Here is a 20,032-nt window from a genome sequence, read left to right on the forward strand (position 1 = left end):
GTACCCCCTTCCTCAGGCGCTGGGGACCGTGCTCTTCTCACAGGCTCCTTCTCCCCCAGACAGGATTGGAGAAATAACTTTCCCAGCGTGAGCGAGAGAGGCTTGGGTTTGGGACTTTGCTGTTTCAGCCTCTAGATGCTGCTCTAGTCAGAAAACCGATTCTTTGCTGTTGGGGAGCTGTGGGGTTGCTGCAGGAGGAATATGTTAGGGCGAGTTGAAGACCAGACATTGACTGGGAGCCCTCTCCGGGAAGGGGCGGAGTGCTGGCAGTGCTGTGCCCTGCAAAGCCACGGTGGCTGGAGGCTGTGCTGAGGCTCGGCCCTGTGGTGGGTCTGCAAGGCCTAGCGCAGACCCTGACGTCTGGTTTGCATCCTCTCAAGGCGGCCTGTGCCAAGCCGCTGGTGCAGGGTGGAGGGAGGCACTGAAGAAGCCTGAAACCAGAATGGTGAGACGGTGCCAGGATGCAGGGCCCGGCCACGCTGACAAGCACAGCGGAGCAGAACAAAGAACCAAGCCATGGTGGCAGAGTGTCACCCCACCCTTGTTTGCGCTCACAGGAGGTGTCCTGTGCTCGTCAGATAGCGTGGCCCGGATGCACGGAAATAACAGAACTCGGCTCCCAGCTCCCCGGCCCCATGTGTAGTGAACTTAAGGCTGAGGTCCAGCCAGGCCGGTGCCCTGGTAAAAGGAGCAGGGCCCGCCCCCACCCATCATCAGGCATCTTTGTGCAAAGGGGGAAAAGGCGCCCCTTCCTCTGGGCAGCGGAACCCCACGCCCACCCTCGTTCCTGGGTCAAGCACCCCCGGTACACATCCGGGTGCGCCCCTGTGTCCCAGCCAGGTGGCTTTTTCCTCCACTTTTGGCTCCTCCCGGTGAACAAAGGCTGTGCCTAAGCCGTCTCGGCACCGGCTCTCCAGCCACTTAGAGAAGCAGGTCCGCTTCCTCGGCGCCACATCAAAGGCAGGCCCCGGGGGAAAGCTGCAGCCCCGGGAACCTGAGGGATCACGGGGGCCCCCAAATCTCCAGGTTAAACCCAAGACTGAGAACCCCACTTTCCAGACGCTTCGAGTTGAGTTTTTCAAAGCAAACCAGCTCCCGGCTAGAGAGTGGCTTTGTCCGGCTTTGGTTTTCTGCTGATTCTGGAAAGCGAAGCAGCCAGGCCCCGGGGTCCCCACCCCTCGGGGCGCTCTGGGTCCCTCTCGGCCGGGACCGGGAGCACCTCTCTCCTCTCTCTCCTCTCTCCTCGACAGAGTTCAGAAGGAACAGCTGGCGGCCATCTTCAAGCTCATGAAGGACAACGAGGCGACCTTCGGGGAGATGTCGGCCGGCGACGTGCAGGAGCAGCTCAGGCTCTACGACATGTAGGCCGCCTCCCGCGCCGGCCCGCGCTCCGCTCCCGCAGACCCTGGCAGGCGTCCCTTGCTCCCACTCACCGAGATGCAGAGGTACTTCCCGACCGAGCTGCTCCGTTCTTGCAGCTTCTCCACCTGCCACCTGGGTGCCCCCCCAAGGCCGTGCCCTGGCCGAGCCCTTCCGCGCAGACCCCGGGCAGGTGGCGGCTCCAAGGCCCAGCCCCGCAGCACGCGGTGTGGAAAGGATTCGGGGTGCTGTGGGGTCCAGTCTAAGAACACTACACCTTGTTCTTTGAAGGATCTCTGGACGTTTCTGTGACTGTACAGAAGCCAGCAGTGGGGGAGCCTTCTTTTAGCCACAAGCCTGATTCAAGGACTTTGCGTCCCAGAACGAAGCAGTAGTATCTAAGAGTTGCTCTGCTTTAAGCATGAGATTTACTTCACATATAATTCAGGTTTATACGAATGTTGATAATACACCTAGGATGGCGCTAGACACTGTCAATAGACATATAATACGCGACACAGTCCCTGCCCTGACAGGGATTAAAGTCCTCTGGAGAAGATAGGCACGTGCGCAGGAAAAGAGGGCCCCGCCGCACAGCTTTCACTAAAATGCCAAGTGACCTCACGGGGAGTGTCTGGGATACCTCAGCACTTCGATAAAGTTCTGTGAGTCAGTGAAGGCATGATGACAGAAATAAGATGGTTCTTCCGTGCTGCCCAGGTTCTGTTTCTTTTTTTTTTATCTTTTGGCCATGCCTGCAGCATGCATGAGTTCCTGGTCCAGGGATCGAACCCCAACCACAGCAATGATGATGATGCCGGGTTCTCAATCAACCTAACCAGCCGAGCCACCAGGGAGCTCCCCAGGTTCTGATTCCTTTTTTTTTCTTTTTAGGGCCGCACCTGTGGCATATGGAGGTTCCCAGGCTCGGGGTCGAATGGGAGCTGTAGCTGCCGGCCTCTACCACAGCCACAGCCACACAAGTTCCGAGCTGCATCTGCGACCTGCACCACAGCTCACAGCAACACCAGACCCTTGACCCACTGATTGAGGCCAGGGATCAAACCCTGGTCTTCATGGATGCCAGTCAGGTTGGTTATCGCTGAGCCACAACGGGAACTCCCCCAGGTCCTATTCTGATCACCCCACTGACAGAAAAATACCATAGCAAACTGAGTTAAGGAGGGTATGCTAAAGGGATAACCTAAGAAAGTTCCTGAAAGTACTTATTTGCTGAAATGAAACTAAACACACTAAAAAGCAGCAGTGGCATTTTACATACCTCAAGCTAACAACTGCCATGGGGGGGCGGGGCAGTGAACCTTCTTTTAGCATCTCTTGCTTGTTTGGGTTTTCCCAGGCCCCCTCACTGCTCTGTCCCTGAAACTGCTTTTGCTTCTTTCTGCCAGTCCCACAGAGGGAGGGTCTGCTCTCTGCGGTTATATCCAAATGTCAGGGGGTTTTAAAAAATCTTTGTCACTGCTTTTTAAAAATGTTATGATTTAAGTATCATTGGTTCCTTCTTGAATCCTGGGACAACCCCCCCACCCCCGGCCGGTTGCTTTTATCTCCCTGCCCCCAGGTGTGAGTCAGCAGAACTTACCTCGCCCTGCAGCCGTTATTTCTTTCCTCACCTCCTTTTTCCAGTCCTTCTCTGATTACACCAAACACATAAGAATGACTTGTGGGTACTTGAGTTAAAATTCTCATGGCCATGGGAAAAATCATCGGAAGGAAACTTTCTTGGTTCAGCTACGATGTTCCACCCACAAAGAACTGCAAACTCTTTGGCTTAAACAAGAGGAGAACTGGGTCACAGGAGGAGTCCAAAGGTAGAACAGCTGCAGGTCCAGAAGAGTCAGGGCCCAAGTTGCAATTCTTAGCTTGGTCTTCCTTGAACTGTGGACTTTTGTCACAGACTAGCTCTCCTCATGGTTCCAAGAAGGCTGCAGGAGTTCAGGTGTCATATCCAGAAGCAGAAAAAGGGCCATCTCATGCTTATGTCCTTAGGAATGGGGGAACCACTTCAGGTGCACCCCCCATTCTGGGTCCCAATTGGCCAAGATGCCATGTGTCCACACCCTCACCAATCCCTAGCAAGGAGATGGGGCCACCATGTCTGGCTGAGACACCTGGGGCTGGGGCCAGCATCTCCTGAGCACAAAGCCACCCAGAGGAGAGGGTACCTGGGGGACCTCATTGGAGCTCTGCGAGAAAGGGGTGGGAGGGATGGGTACTGGGTGGACAGGACTATTCTGTCACTTAGCGGGGACTTGGATATCAGTGTCTGAGGAGCATACCTGACGCTCCTCCTGGGTGGTGGCTCTGTTGCCCAGATGCTGGGCCTCTGATGCTTCCCAAAGCACTACTAGCTTGCTACAGCTGCTGGGTGGCTCTGATTTCTAGATTAACCTCAGCAGTGAGTGATGGCTTGAAACAAGATCTTAATTTCATGCTAGAAAACAACCTGAGCAGGAAGGGAATCGAGGTAATGCCAGGGAAAGCTCACCAAATTCAGGAGCCTCGGTGAAAGCCAAAATACTAACCCCGTCTGCAGCACAACTTCACTTGTTAATTAACTGCTCATTTCACTCACTCTGAGGAACCACGCACAAGGGAAAGGAAAAACACGCGCCTGCAGATTTGACCAATCCCTTTCCACAGCCGCTATCCCTTCCCGGAGTCTCAGAGGTTTGAGCACCTGCCAATCTACCGCGAGGGCAGAGCTCTTGATTGCTATTGGGCACTAACGTCCTCCCATAGCTTCCCCCCGCCCTCCAGCCCTCCTCGCTCCCAGGAGGGAAGTCCGGGCTGTCGGTGGCGTCCAACCAACAGTAACTGACAAATGGCTTTGTCCAATAAGGAGCGTGGACTGGCCCGTCCCGCCCACAGGAGGCGTCTCCTCGCCGCTGCAAAGGCCGTAGAGGGCTGACAGGAGGCTCAGGCTGCGGTCGGGTGCCCCCCCTCACCCCCCCCCCCCCGCAAGCCCCCCGGGGCTCAAGTCTGGAGAACCGTCCCGCACCGAGTTGCCAGCCGCGTCCCCTGCTGGCGTCTTGGTTCCCGCAGCTTAGCAAACAGCAAAACCTGAGCCTCGCGCCGTGCTAGGCCCACGACACAAAAAGGACTCCTAGCCGGTCCCTGCACCCCAGGAGCCCGCCATCTCCACCTTCCCCCAGCACTCCCCGAGGCTGCCCGTAGGCTCCCAGACCCCTGTCCTGCTGCCGGAATCGCACACCCAGCCCCCACCCTTGTTTTGCACCGCGCCCAGGACGAAATCCAGCAGATCCTTCTGAGCAGGCAACTGCGCGCACCCATGTTCTCACCACGGTGTCTTTGGTATTGGGCTGGCCTTGGCGGAGGCGCCAGGCGCCGCCGAGAGCCTCACCTCTGCTTGCCCTTTCACACCACGCCGCAGGCACTCAGGCTGAGCTTTCCTGAGGCTGCATTGAGTTAAGGTGGACTCCCACCCGGCCTGAGTGACCAAGTAGTTTCCATTCCCACTCCCAAATCCACCCCGCCGCTGCAGGTCCCACCAGCACCGAAGCTTTGGGCCTGCCGGCAGCCTGGGTCCTCTGCGAGTGAAAAAGAGAGCCAGGCTGGGTCGTCAGGCGTCACTGAACTGTTAGGTAACCATGAGTCCGCAATCAGAGTTTTTTGTAAATTTCAGTTTTCCTCACCTCTTCATGTACTCTTTCCTGAGCGCTCCAAAAGGGCACAGGTTTTATTGACAGGCTGTCAGTCATTTAGCTTCTTCAAAGGCTGATCATATTCACCTCGGAACTGTGCTAGGTGGCGTCTTGGGGTCTCTTGTAATCAGCTTCAATGATACTGCAAGCTCAGTTGCAGAAGGAGGCAGCTGGCAAGGGGAATCAAATTAAGAAAATTGTTCCAGGAAGAAAAGGTTTAATGAAGGAAAAGGGAGCAAGAGGGCAAAGCACATAGGATTCAAATTTGAATACCGAGTGGTGTGCACTGGCACATTGATCCTTTCAGGTATTTATCAAGCATTTATTAAGCCTGTCTTCAAGCAAAAACGCTCTGCTAGATGATGTAGTACAAAATGACTAGGTGATAAGCAAGGCGAGAGGAAGGCTTGTCAACTTTTCTTTTTTTTTTTGCTTTTTAGGGCCGCACTTGTGGCACACGGAAGTTCTCAGACTAGGGGTCAAATCGGAGCTGTAGCTGCCACAGCCACAGCAATGCCAGATTCAAGCCATGTCTGTGACCTACACCACAGCTCATAGCAATGCTGGATCCTTAACTCACTGAGCCAGACCAGGGATCAAACCCTCATCCTCGTGGGTACTAGTCAGGTCCACTACCACTGAGCCACGATGGGAACTCCTCATTAACTTTTTGGAGCCCCTGCTAAATGAAAGGTGGAAACAACCCAAACATCCATCCGCTGATGAATGGACCCATAAAATGTGGTAAATCCACTACGTGCCTTGCCAGCATCCTCTTGCGAACCTTCAGTACACCTGTGTGAGGCACATAATGTCCTTTTACAGAAGAAAGCAAGATTCAAAAAATATTGAGGATCTAATTTTACAAGAGTAAAGGATCTTAACAGACTTTTCTCCAAAGAAGACATAGACATGGCCGTAAGCACACGAAAAGATGCTCAGCAGGCAAATCAAACCCACATGCAAACACCACTTCAAGACCACCGGAATGGCCGTAATAAGAGACAGACAGTGACAAGTGTTATGGCGAGAATGTGGGACAGTTGGAACTGCCCCACACTCTTGATGGGAAGGTACAGTGGTGCAGCTGCTTTGGAAAACAGGGGCGGGTGCTCCAAATATTGAACAAAGAATCACCATGTGGCTCAACAGTTCTGCTCTAGGTATATACCTGAGTGAAATGAACACTAACCCCAAAAAAGAAATGGTAATTATACGACGTGACAGAGGCGTTCGCTAAGGCATGGTGGAGATGACTCTGCAACATATGTGTGTTAAATCAGCCCGCTGTACACCTTAAACATACACAATGTTATATGTCAACCATAACTCAGGAAAGCTGGAGAAAAACAGGAGTGCCCTGGTGGCTCAGTTGGTTAAGGACCTGGTGTTGTCACGGCTGTGGTTCGGGTCATATTTGTGATTTAAGTTCAATCCCTGGCCTGGAAACTTTTGCATGCCTCAAGTGCAGCCAAAAAAAAAAAAGCTGGAGAAAAACAACATGTGTCCACAGAAAAACATGTAAATAAATGTTCCTGGCAATACGATTGGTAAAAGCTGAAAGACGGAAACACCTGACACATCCATCGACGGGTGAATATTTTTCAGGAATGAAGAGGAATGAAGGAATGAAGTAGGTATATGCTACAGCCCAGATGAACCTTCAAAACATTATACTAGGTGAAAAAAGCCGGACGCGAAAGACCACACGTTGTTTCTTTCCATTTATATGAAATGTCCTGAGTAGGCAAATTTATAGACACAGAAAGTAGATGAGTGGCTGCCGAGGGCTGGAGGTTGGGTGGAGATGGGGGAAGAGGAGAGACGGCTAATGGGTACAGGGCGTTTGCGGAAGGGATGAAAGCATATTCAGAATTGATTGTGGTGATGTGTGCGCACAATTCGGCCAATGTACTAAAAGCCGCTGGATTGTCTGCTTTAAATAGATGAGTGGTCCCTGGTGGCCCAGCAGTTAGGGATCCAGCATTGTCACTGTCCGTGGCTTGGGCTTGATCCTGGGCCTGGGAACTTTCGCATGCCATGGGTGAAGCCAAAAAAAAAAGCCCTTAAATCAATGAATTGTATGTGAATTATACTTCAATAAAGCAGATATAGTTTTGATTCTGGTATCTGTAGTTTTCCTCTGTGTGTGTCTGTGTGTGTGTGTGTGTGTGTGTGTGTGTGTGTGTGTGTGGTCTTCCGGTCAAAACAACAACATGAGAACAGCTGCCTCTTTGGTCTTTGGATTTTCTTGGTAAATCTATAACCCTGAGAAAAAACGACATGCCTTGGGTGTGCAATAACACGACTCAGGTTTCTTGTGTGCTTATGGCTGGCTCTGCGATGGGGTGTGATGTATGGGACACGGTCCTTATGAGGCAAGTGGTGTGTGGCTGGCTGGGCCCCAGGAACCCAGCTCTGGAGATGGGCACAGGAGAGGCTCATCCGGGAGCCCCTGGGGTCAACACCGTGGGAGGAAGGGAAGGGGCAGGCCCGGGCCAAGGGAGCAGCGGACGCAGTCTCAGGAGAGGCCACGGCAGACCCGGTGGGGAGTTCCGAAGATGAGCTGGCCCTTCAGAGCCTGCGGGCTGTGAGGACCAGGCTTTAACACCACCTTGGCCGTCAGTCGTGGGCTGCTGGCTGCCCGGGAAGACGCGCCTTCTCTCCAGTGAGACGGCGCCCCACGGGGGCTGACAGTGGGGGGTCAGCCTTCCTCCCTGATGGGGAATCTGGGGCGCACCCTGAGGCTTCCACCATGATTATTAGCTGCGTTTTACAAAGAAGGGGGAGGCCCCGAGAAGCTACGTGCACTGGGCAGGCCAGGGCGTGGGGCGGGAGGCCTTCAAATCTGCTGAGGCTGGTGCAGCGCTGAGGGCTTTTAAGGAAACTGCCTCTGCCCTGAGGAGCCTTGAGAGGCTGGGAGCGAGAAGAGACAGCGGTGCACTGCAGAGGGCTGCTCCCTCCAGGGCTGCTGCTCGGCCAGCAGTGGTGGGGCCCTGGAGCACGGACCCCTGGAGGGCCGCCCGCGGGGTGACTTTATCAAGTTAGCTGCAGCACCCTACACCCACCGAGGCTTTGGACCAGCTGGGAAGTGCCAAGTGGCTAAAGAACCACCTGCTGAGAGATGTAACAGGAAGCTAGCATGAGACTCCCATCACCCCATTTTCCACAAATAATCTAGGTATCAGTCAGCAAAAATGGGGCAAAACAAAGGAAATTATTTCTATGAATGTTGGAATTACTGTTTTTACGTACAAGCAGTTACTGGTCAAAGCTCATCCTGGTAATAGAAACCAATTCCGGGCAGATTTAAGAGGAAGAGGACTATATTACAAGGAAATTGGGGAGTTCCTGCTATGGCGCAACAGATCGGTGGCATCTTGGGAGTGCTGGGACACAGGTGCGATCCCCGGCCCAGGGCAGTGGGTTAAGGATCTCATGTTGCCTCCGCTGCAGCTTAGGTTGCAACTGCGGCTTGGATATGATCCCTGGCCCAGGAACTCCATATGCCTTGGGGCAGCCAAAAAAGAAAAAAAAGAGGAACTTGGAGCTTGGGCCGCCAGGAGGGCTGGAGAACCCGAGCTGGTACAAGAGGACATCAATCCTCGGGGACCCAACCTCGCTGCTGGCCTCCGACACCCTCCGCCCAGGGCCCTCTGTCAGCTCCTGCCAGCTCCCCCCGGAACCCCGCTGTGTTCAGACACCTCTCCAGGCACCTCCCACAGTCTCCTCTCTTGGGACTCGGCCTTAGGGCATCCGGAGGTGCAGGGCAACTCTCACCCCCGGGATGCAGGCGTCCGGGATAAATGCCCAGGCTGCCACCCTGGCAGCTGGTCCTGCATGGCTCCCCAGGAGATGGGAGCCCAGATGCCCAGAGGAACCAGCTCAACGCTGCTCCCTTCCCCGGCTTGTCCTCCTTCCCTGTCTCAGCGTCTCACACGCGACTCCTTCACTCCTGCTTCCGGGGGACCCGCCCCAGATAAACTCCATCCAAGCCCTGTCTCAGGCCCTGCTTTCTGGGGAACACACACTGAGACCCACACATATGTTCAAAGCACCCCCCAAAAGGCCTGGCTAGAACCACATCCACAACAGTGCTTGTGGGAAGAAAGGAAAAGAATGGAATTAGGAAGGGGGAGCAAGAGAATTTCCACCTAAACTGCTCTCAGGTTGGTTGGTTTGTATAAAATACACATAGGAGGAGTTCCCGTCCTGGCTCAGCGGTTAATGAGCCCGACTAGTATCCACAAGGACATGGGTTTGACCCCTGGCCTCGCTCAGGGGGTTAAGAATCTGGTGTTGCCATGAGCCGTGGTGTAGGTCACAGACATGGCTCAGGTCTGGCATTGCTGTGGCTGTGGCTGTGGCGTAGGCCGGCGGCTATAGCTCCGATTCAACCCCTAGCCTGGGAAACACCATATGCTATGGGTGCAGCCCTCAAAAAAAAAAAAAAAGATAAAATACATATATAGCTGGAGCCAAATGAAAAACAGAGACATTTTATTGCTGTTGGCTTTTTGTTTGTTTTTAGCCCAGCTAGCAACAGATGGACGTTCCCAGTCAAGGAACCCAAGCACCCAAGCTGCTGCTGCAGTGACAATGCTGGATCCTCCACCTGTGGTGCCACAAGAGAACTTTCAATTAGGGACATTTTGAGATGTTGGGCATTACCATCTACCAGCCCATAGGATGGCTATTATCAAAAAGAAAACAAAACAAAAACACACACACCACAAAACAAAACAAAACAAAAAACCCACCCTAGGAAAGAACAGGTGTCGATGAGAAGTGGCAGAATTGGAACAGTCGTGCACCCCGTACAGACCCTGTGGAAAACAGTACGGCGGTTCCACAACAAGGAAACAGACTCCCCACATGACCCAGCAATTCCACCTCTGGGTATACACCCCAAAGAGCTGAAAGCGGGGACTTGAGTTCGTATTCATACAAGTTCACAGCAGCATTACTCAGAACAACGCTAAAAGGCAGGAACCACCCTAATGCCATCTGCGCATGAAGGGATGAACAAGACGTGGCTATTATACAATGGGATAGTGGCCCTCTCGAAAAGAAAGAAATTCTGAGACCTGCCGAGGCCAGCTCAGCAGGACGGGGCTCAAGAACTCAAGAAGGGGTGCTGTGGAACTTAAGGAAAGGGGTTAACATAAAACAAGACACTGAGACATTTATCTTAAGTAAAGGTGGGAACGGGGGACTCAAGGTCTCAGGGACCAAGAGCCCGGCCTCAAGAAACCACACCGCTTCCATTGTGCTCTTCAGATGAGATCAAGTGAGGAGGGGCTGTGGGTGGAGGAGATAGGGTTTGTTTACTAGTTTAGAAGTTCTTTTACTATTTTATCTTTTGTCTTTTGTCTTTTTGTTGTTGTTGTTGTTGTTGCTATTTCTTGGGCCGCTCCCGCAGCATATGGAGGTTCCCAGGCTAGGGTTGAATCGGAGCTGTAGCCACCAGCCTACACCAGAGCCACAGCAACGCGGGATCCGAGCCGCGTCTGCAACCTACACCACAGCTCACGGCAACGCCGGATCGTCAACCCACTGAGCAAGGGCAGGGACCAAACCCGCGACCTCATGGTTCCTAGTCGGATTCGTTAACCACTGCGCCACGACGGGAACTCCTCTTTTACTATTTTAAAAGCCACTTAGCTGGTGAGAGGTTAAGCTCTTGCTCTGACCTTTAGGCACATAACAGTTCTTAAGCTTGAGTCATTCACCAGCACTGCGACTGCTTTTCAAGCAGGAAGATGGGATAAAGCAAAGAAGGACAAGCTGGAGTTTTCAGCAAAGAGGCTCAGAAAATATTGTAGAAACATGTCTCGACGAGAGACCTGCTACAAGGCCGAGGGCGTAATGTTCAGAGAAGTAAGCCACACAAAGGGACGCCGACTGCATGCCTCAGGTCCACGAGGTCCCTAGAGGGGACAACTTCACAGACACAGGAAGTAGGGTGGTGGGTGCCAGGGGCTGGGACGGGGGGAGGGAGTCAGTGTTTCATGGGCACAAAGTTTCAGTTTGGGAAGACGGAGAAATTCTAGAGCTGAATGGAGATGATGGCTGCGCGACACCGGGAAGATGCTTAACGCCACCTAACTTGGGTAACGCACTCATTCACAACACATAATTCACTCTCATACTATGAATAATAACATGCTTACAACGGCCAACTTTTTCTTTTTTTGGCCTTTTGTCTTTTTAGGGCCGCACCCGCAGCATATGGAGGTTCCAGCCAGGCTAGGGGTCGAATCGGAGCTGTAGCCGCCGGCCGACGCCGCAGCCACAGCCACACCAGAACTGAGCCACGTCTGTGACCTACACCACAGCTCGCTGCTATGCCGGATCTTAAGCCACTGAGCAAGGCCAGGGGTCGAACGCACGTCCCCACGGGTGCAAGTTGGATTCGTTAACCATGGTGGGAATGCCCCTAAAATGGTCAATTTTATATTATGCATTTTACCAAAATAAAAGAAATACACAAATTCCAGGCAGTGTGTATCTGGATGTATTATTCTCTGTCTTCTTAAATTTATTTTATTTTTATGATTATTATTTTTGTCTTTTTGCCATTTCTCGGGCTGCTCCCGCGGCATATGGAGTTTCCCAGGCTAGGGGTCCAATCGGAGCTGTAGCTGCCGGCCCACACCACGGCCACAGCAACGCAGGATCGGAGCCGCTTCTGCGACCCACACCATAGCTCACAGCAATGCCAGATCCTTGACCCGCTGAGCAAGGCCAGGGGTGGAACCTGCGTCCTCAGGGATACTAGTCGGGTTTGTTAACCACTGAGCCACAATAGGAACTCTAATTCTGTGAGCTTCTAATGTGACTGGTCTTTGATAGTTTGCTTGCCTTCTGGCGGAACAGGAAGTCCCAAATACATCAACGCTTCTCCTGGTCCCTATCCTAACTGGCCAGTTCTCCCAAGATCCCTGGTCTCTTTCAGTGGGAAATGGCACTTACTCTGATGACGCTGCTGTTGATGGAGATGAGATGCGAGTGGGGACAGTGGGGGCTGTGCAGCACCCAGCTGGTGCAGGGCTGGCTCCCTGACTGCGCCCCAGACCCTTCGTCGGGGGGCACAGCAGTGTCGGGCTGGCCTTTGTGGGTTCCGACTAGGAAAATCGAGGGGACAAATGGTCCTTGTCCCCTGGGATGGTCTGGATCTGGTCCCCCAGTATAATCCCCGAGTTGTTTTTCGTTTTATGGCTTGGGAGGCTTATCTGTCCTTTCTTACCTGATGGTATTGAGTCACTGTAGTCACTGGAGAGGCAAACACAGAGCTGGGGCATCAGGAGGCTGTCACGGAAGTGTCAGAACACCTGTATAAACGGAAGGTGGTTGAGCAAAACAGAACTCCAGCCGTAAATACACACGGGGCCACAGAGGAAGCGCTTTGTCCCAGGCATCCCGCACGCCCGTGCATCTCCGGAGGCAACTGTTCTTGGCAGAGCCCTTCCTGCTATGGTTAGAAGGCTCCTGATTTATGTGGACAGGCTGCTCTCACGGCCAGCGATTCTTTCTCTCGTTCTCACAAATGATCTAAAAGAATAAACTTCCTCAAGGCAAATACCATATATCACTAGCATGTGAGATCTAAAATATGGCACAAGTGAACCTATTTACAAAACAGAAACAGACTCGTGGTTGCCAAGGGGGAGGGGAGGGGAGGGGAGGCGGATGGAGGGGGAGTTTGGGCTTCGTAGGTGGAACTGTGACATTGAGAGTGGATAAGCTACGGGGTTCTCCCGTACAGCACAGGGAACTCTACCCAATCTCTTGGGACAGAACATGACTGAAGACAGTATGAGAAAAAGAATATATGTGTGTGTGTGTGACTGAGTCACTACACTGTACAGCAGAAACTGGCACAGCACTGCAAATCAACTAGCAAAAAAGAACCAAAGACTAAACTTCTTTCTTTTGGCTAATTGTAAACATTTATTTTATATTTTTTGTACTCAAACATAATGATTTTTATTTTTTCCATTCTAGCTGGTTTACAGTGTTCTGTTAATTTTCTCCAGTGCAGCAGGTGGCCCAGTCACACACACATGTAACTTTCTTTCTTCTCACTTTATCCTCTATCATGCTCCCTCGCAAATGACTAGACATAGCTCCCAGGGCTACACAGCAGGATCGTGTTGCTTGTCCACACCGAAGGCAATAGTTTGCATCTCTTAACCCCAAATTCCCAGTCCATCCCACTCCTTCCCCCAAGAATAAACTTCTTAAGTGATGTGTGATCCTGGGTCCTGGGTTCCTACCATTCTCTGTGCCAGGGGCCGCAGCTTCTGAAGCAGAAGGACAAAAAGAGGCTGCCCACCCTAGTGATGCCAAGGGATCTGCACAGTGGGCGTCTACATTTGCCAGATGGAAGGGCAGCAGAAAATGCTCCAGTGCCTTCCCAGGACAGAAGTCCAAGTATCCGAGAGAAGGAGGTAGGTGGCATCACAGGACAGCGCTGGAGGGCAACTGGTCCAGGCAAGAATCTAAGGGCGGGCACTTCACTGAGCCTCAAATCAATTCTCTATTGTGAGAGTTCCCGTCGTGGCTCAGAGGTAACAACCCCTAGTATCCATGAGGACGCGGGTTCAATCCCGACCCCACTCAGGGGGTTAAGAATCTGGCATTGCCGTGAGCTGGGGTGTGGGTCACAGACACGGCTCGGATCCTGTGTGGCTGTGGCTCCGATTCAACCCCTAGCCCGGGAACTTCCCTATGTGGCATGTGTGGCACCCCTCCCACCTCAAAAAATTCTCTATTGTCTAAGCATTGCTTCTCACCACTCTGTGCCAATTGCCTTTTCTGTCCCTTAGGAGTGTCTTGGACAGGTTTAGTCACTCTCGGCTGCTAAAATTCAGGCCAGATCTGTTTACAACTCCACATCTGACCCTGGCTGCTGGGAGATGAAACAGGGTGGGTGAGGCCTGTTCTGTGACCCCTCCCACCCCCTCTCCTTTCATGGCCGAATTTCCTAGCTGGTGTGGAGTGCCCACACACATGGTTGAGGTGAGGAGTTCCCACTGTGGTGCAGCGGAAACGAATCCAACTAGTATCCATGAGGACGCGGGTCCGATCCCTGGCCTTGCTCAGTGGGTTGGGGATCTGGCTTTGCCGTGGGCTCTGGTGTAGGTCACAGACTCGGCTCAGATCCCGCATTGCTGTGGCTGTGGTGTAGGCTGGCGGCTACAGCTCCGATTGGACTCCTAGTCTGGGAACCTCCATATGCCATGAATGCAGCCCTAAAAAGGAAAAAAAAAAAAAAATAGTGAGCCGTGGAACATTGGATACTTGCAGGGGAGCTGGGGCCTTTGTCTTTATGTCTTTTTTTTTTTTTTTTTTTTTGTCTTTTTGTCTTTTTGTCTTTTTAGGGCCACACCTATAGCATTCGGAGGTTCCCAGGCTAGGGATCCAATTGGAGCTGTAGCCACCAGCCTACACCACAGCCATAGCAACTCAGGATCTGAGCCACATCTTTGATCTACACCACAGCTCACGGCAATGCTGGATCCTGAACCCAGTGAGAGAGGCCTGCGATCGAACCGAGTCCTCATGGGTACTGGTCGGGTTTGTTAACCACTGAGCTAAGACAGGGACTCCTAGCTGGGACCTTTGAAGGTGTCTGGTCAACCAGCTTATGCTTCAGATGATGACACTAAGATTCACTGAAGCCCTGTGGCCGCACAGGGCAGTGGTGCAGGTACCCAGACTTCCTGGGTTCGAATCCTGACTGTGCTACTTCCTAGCTGAGTGATCTTGGGCAAATTACTGGGTGCCTCATTTTCTTTGTCTGTAAAATGGGGATCTTAACTACCAGCTTCACTGGGTCGTATACAAGGAAAATCCAAATGGAGCTGGTATCGCTAAGAGAGCGCTCTAAAACAGGGGGCACGGAGGAAGGGTGACTTCACACATCAGCCCAGGTGGAGTCTGAACCTTGACCCCTTGTGCCTTTTTTTGTTTTTGGCCAAGTCCGGGGCTTGTGAAATTTCCCAGACTGGGGATTGAACCCACGCCACAGCAGTGGTAACACCACCAGATCCTTCACCCGCTGCACCACAAGGGAATTCCAACCATGTCTTGTCTTTTTTTTTTTTTTTTGTCTTTTTGCCATTTCTTGGGCCGCTCCTGCGGCATATGGGAGGTTCCCAGGCTAGGGGGTCTAGTCGGAGCTGTAGCCACCAGCCTACGCCGGAGCCACAGCAACTCGGGATCCAAGCTGCGTCTGCGGCCTATTGCCGGATCGTTAACCCACTGAGCAAGGGCAGGGATCGAACCCGCAACCTCATAGTTCCTAGTCAGATTCGTTAACCACTGCGCCACGACGGGAACTCCCCCCATGTCTTGTCTTAAATTAGACGTATGCCCAGTGTTCCAGACTGAAGATCCTCTTGGGTTTTTTTTTTTTTTTCTCTTTTTTTTTTTTTTCCCTCTTTTTCTTTTTTGGCCGCCTCATGGCCAGTGATCAGATCTGAGTCACCTCTGTGAGCTAAGCCATAGCTGCAGCGACCCCGGATCCTTAATCTGTCCCAGGACTCCTAAGACGCCACTGATCCCACTGCACCACAGCAGGAACTCCTCAAATACTCACTGGATCCTTACCCGAAAATTACTCGGAACAGCCAGGCCCTTAAGGACAAACATTTCCTCCAACAACCTTGTGGCTTTTGTCTTTTCAAGGCCTATTGACTCTGATCCCCAGAACACTCTTCGGTTTTAACCAAATATGTGTCTCTCGAGTTGCAGTTCTTAAAACCCCAGATAAGGCTCTTTGTTCTTTACTGACTACAAACAACAGTTGTTCTGAGGAATAAAATAATCTATGTAAGGGAGCTGGCCTGGGATTTCTTCCAGACTGGCTCCACCTCGTCAAAGGCTTCCTTTAAGATGTGGGACTGGGAGGGGCCATAAAAAGTACTGCGTGTTCCCAGAAGTCCCTTTCCCAGCAGTCTCAAGAGTTTGCAGCAAGAGAATTTAAAGTTCCTGCAGCAGCAAGTGCAACTGTAACTCACCAACAATGGACCAGGGATCAGTCCTGCAGGGGCAGCTGGAAATGTTTACTACAGCATGGTTCCAACTAGGAATTTCTGCTAGAGGTCCTGCCTGGAGTTGCTACCACCTGCTACTTGGAGCACAGGGCTGCCTTTTGGAATAAATGTTGCTATTGTTACTGCCGTAAAATTGCCATCAGGCACTTAAAATACTGTGAAGACACCAGTAGTTGATGGAATAATGATAGGTGTCTCTGTCCCCTCTTGCTATTCACGCAGAGGGACGCTTCTGCACCCAGGCTGATGACACAGGCAGTTCATTTGGGGTAAACGGATAAAGCACCTGTGTCTTATAACCTGGAGGATATGCTGCTGATCATCCTTTCTGAGAATATTCGGAAAATTAAAATTTACTGAGTGTTCCTGTTCACGTTAACAATTTTAAAGGGGGAGTTCCCGTCGTGGCGCAGTGGTTAACGAATCCGACTAGGAACCATGAGGTTGCGGGTTCGGTCCCTGCCCTTGCTCAGTGGGTTAATGATCCGGCGTTGCCGTGAGCTGTGGTGTAGGTTGCAGACGCGGCTTGGATCCTGCGTTGCTGTGGCTCTGGCGTAGGCCGGGGGCTACAGCTCCGATTCGACCCCTAGCCTGGGAACCTCCATATGCCGCAGAGGCGGCCCAAAGAAATAGCAAAAAGACCAAAAAAAAAAAAAAAACAAACAAAAAAAACAATTTTAAAGGATTGTGGCTCATACCTGGCAGTTTGCTTGAGAGCCTCTGACACGCATATGTGAAGACAGCTGAAGTCTTCACTGTGCATCATTTATGGTCAAGGATACAGACATGGCAATGGATACATAACCACCTGAGCTTTGGATCGTTTACGTTGTTTTCAAGTTTCAAACTTCACGTGTTCACGCAAATTTTAATTTCATAGCAAAAGCCAAAAGTTGAATTTTTTCATCTAGACTTTGTGTGCAAACACACCAAAGAGGGGTTTTTTTTAGTTTCTTTTTGGGTGTTTTGCTTTTTAGTGCCACACCTGCAGTACACAGAGGTTCCCAGGGGTCGAATCGGAGCTGCAGCCAGATCTGAGCTTCATCTGTGGCCTACACCACAGCTCACGGCAACACCAGATCCTTAACCCACTGAGTGAGGCCCGGAATCGAACCCACACATCCTCATGGAAACTAGTCGGGTTCTTAATCCACTGAGCCACAGCGGGAACTGCTCCACACCCAAGAGTTTTAACTATTGTTGACAAAATTTAATCCATCTAAGACAGAACTGGAAATTTTTATTTGAGCCAAAATTGAGGAGTACAACCTGGGAAGAGATCTCAGAAATCTCTGAGAACCGTTCCACCCATTAGAAATCAAGGCACATAAAACAGAGACGAACTCACAACCAATCTCAGGGTTACCACAGGGGAAACTGGTAGGGGGGGCAGGAATTGGGAGCGTGGGAATAGCACAGGCACACCGCCGTCTCAAACAGATAACTACCAAGAACGTACTGTGTAACACAGGGAAACCTACTCAATGGTTTGTAAGAACCTATGTGGGAAAAAAGAATGGTATAAAATATATAAATATGTACGTTAAAAACCGGCTCAGAGTTCCCGTCGTGGCACAGCAGAAACGAATCCGATTAGGAACCATGAGGTCGCAGGTTCAATCCCCGGCCGCACTCAGTGGATTAAGGATCTGGCGTTGCCGTGAGCTGGAGGTAGGTCATAGACACAGCTCGGATCCTGCGTTGCTGTAGCTGTGGTGTTGGCGGGCAGCTGTAGCTCTAATTCGACCCCTAGCCTGGGAACCTCCATGTGCCATGGGTGTGGCCCTAAAAAGCAAAAAACAAAACAAAAAAACACACAAAAAACAAAAACTGGTTCACTTTGCTGTATACCTGAAACTAATACAAAATTGTAAGTCAACTATACTCCAATAAAGTTTAAAAAAAAAAAGAAATCAAGGCACAGTTGTAGAGAAGGCTTTTAAGACAGACGACATCTTACTGACAATTTACAAAATCCAGATCTAAGTGTCATCCTGGTGGGTCATGTGACCCCTTACAAGATCAAGTAGGAATGTTATCTTAGGAATGTTTTCTTAAGGAACTGTCTTAGTGTTTTTGTTTGTTTGGGAGGTTTGGAGGGGTTGTTGGTTTTTTTTTTTTTTTTTTTTAGCCATCCCCAGAGGATACATAAGTTCCTGGGCCAGGGATTGAACCCACACCACAGCAGTGACAATGCCGGATCCTTAACCACAAGGCCCCTAGGGACTCCAGGAGTTGTCTTGTTGATGCCAGGAGAATGCAGCTCTCTCTGGCTGAGCAGGTATTCCTGCTGGTGGGGAACGTTTGGTTCATGCATAACACAGATACACAAGGAACAGGGAGGAGAGAGAGGAGGCCAAAGGGCAGAGAAGAAATTATATGGAAACTTTTCTTGTCTAAACGTAAAATATGAATTTTACTTCAAACTATGAACTGCAGAACCCAACACTTGTAATAGTGAAAACTGAAAATAAAGGAAAAGCATCCCTTTCTGTGTTATGCATTCCTTTAACAGTCTCTTTCAGCACGGGCTTTAAAACAGGAATCCTCAGAGTTCCCATCGTAGCTCAGCGGAAACGAATCCGACTAGGAACCATGAGGTTGCGGGTTCAATCCCTGGCCTCCCTCAGTGGGTTAAGGATCCAGTGTTGCCATGAACTGTGGTGTAGGTCACAGACATGGCTCCGGATCTGGCATGGCTGTGGCCGCCAGCCGTAGCTCTGATTAGACCCCTAGCCTGGGAACCTCCATGTGCCTCGAGTGCAGCCCTAAAAAGTGAAAAAAACACAAAACACACCCAAGCACAAAACCATTACTTATTTATTTATTTTTGCTACACCCACGGCATGTGGAAGTTCCGGGGCCAGGGACGGAACCCACACCACAGCAGGGACAATGCCAGATCCTTCACCTGCTGCAGTGCAAGAGTGCTCTGAAACCACTGTCTTTTTTGAGGGTAAAGGTTCTAAATTCAGCATTCAGAGAGGGAGTGATTGTAAAGAAGATCTGAATTCACAACAGAGCTCAAGGAAAGGCTGACTGGAAATGCTGTTATTATTATTATTATTATTATTATTATTATTATTATTGCTTTTTAGAGACGCACCGTGGCATGTGGAGGTTCCCAGGCTAGGGGTCTAATCGGAGATACAGCTGCCAGCCTACACCACAGCCACAGCAACGCCAGATCCTTGACCCACTGAGCGAGGCCAGGGATTGAACCCGCAACCTCACGGTTCCTAGTCAGATTCGTTTCCGCTGCACCACGGTGGGAACTCCCTGACGAATATTATTTCCTGTAAGACTCCGCACTTACAGGGGTGTTACGATTAGTCATTAGTCACTGGAGTTGGTGAGAAGCGAGGAAAGGCAGATTGGGAGCGCCAGACAAAGGAAGAAAGACACCAAAGGCAAGCGAACGGGGGAACAGAAGGCTGGAACAGAGTGTCACAGAAAAGGCAGAATTGGACGGAGAAACTGCAGATGGAGCGCTGGGGAGAACTGAAAGGGAAAATGAAATATCTGACATTGTCCAAAGGAGCAGAGGCAACTGGAGAAAGGAAAGCATCGGCCCAGCCAACACGCAGATCTCAAAGTTCCCCTGATGAGAATGTGAAGAGGGAGACGCCGAAGACAAGGGTCTATTTGCCCTCAGGGAGGCATCAAGAGGGAAGCAACTCTGGGAAGGTGAAAAGAAGGCTAACTGTGACTCGGACCCAGGGCCCAACTTGCTCTGTTCCAGAAGGTGCGCTCTCTGGGGGCAGGTGTGGAAATGTAGAAGGCTTTCCATAAACACCTGCTGAGTTTTTCAAGAGTAAAGTATCTCTAAGGCCAATTTGTATCAAAGTGTGTCTCAATGGGCCCTTAGGTTCACAGGGGAACAATTTATAAGAAAATGAATACAACCATCAGTATCTGAAGGGT

At 51.2% G+C, this 20,032-nt stretch overlaps 1 protein-coding gene and 1 long non-coding RNA gene across 3 annotated transcripts in view; one reads left to right on the forward strand and one right to left on the reverse strand.

The window, feature by feature from the left end:
* MXRA7 (matrix remodeling associated 7) overlaps positions 1–9,317 on the forward strand; it is a 44,513-nt gene extending 35,196 nt beyond the window's left edge. Inside the window, exon 4 of one of the 2 annotated variants that reach the window (XM_021066563.1) lies at positions 1,251–6,530. In XM_021066563.1, coding sequence (XP_020922222.1) covers positions 1,251–1,365 — 115 coding nt within the window. In that variant the 3' untranslated portion in view covers positions 1,366–6,530. Of the gene's footprint in view, positions 1–1,250 lie in introns of both variants that reach the window. The other variant, XM_021066562.1, reaches the window with a different exon arrangement.
* LOC110255965 overlaps positions 12,304–20,032 on the reverse strand; it is a 31,135-nt gene continuing 23,406 nt past the window's right edge. Inside the window, exon 2 of the long non-coding RNA XR_002336982.1 lies at positions 12,304–12,379. This is a non-coding gene — a long non-coding RNA (uncharacterized LOC110255965). The remainder of the gene's footprint in view (positions 12,380–20,032) is intronic.

This window comes from Sus scrofa, chromosome 12 (assembly GCF_000003025.6).
Source record: "Sus scrofa isolate TJ Tabasco breed Duroc chromosome 12, Sscrofa11.1, whole genome shotgun sequence".
In the NCBI taxonomy this organism is placed as follows: Eukaryota; Metazoa; Chordata; class Mammalia; order Artiodactyla; family Suidae; genus Sus; species Sus scrofa.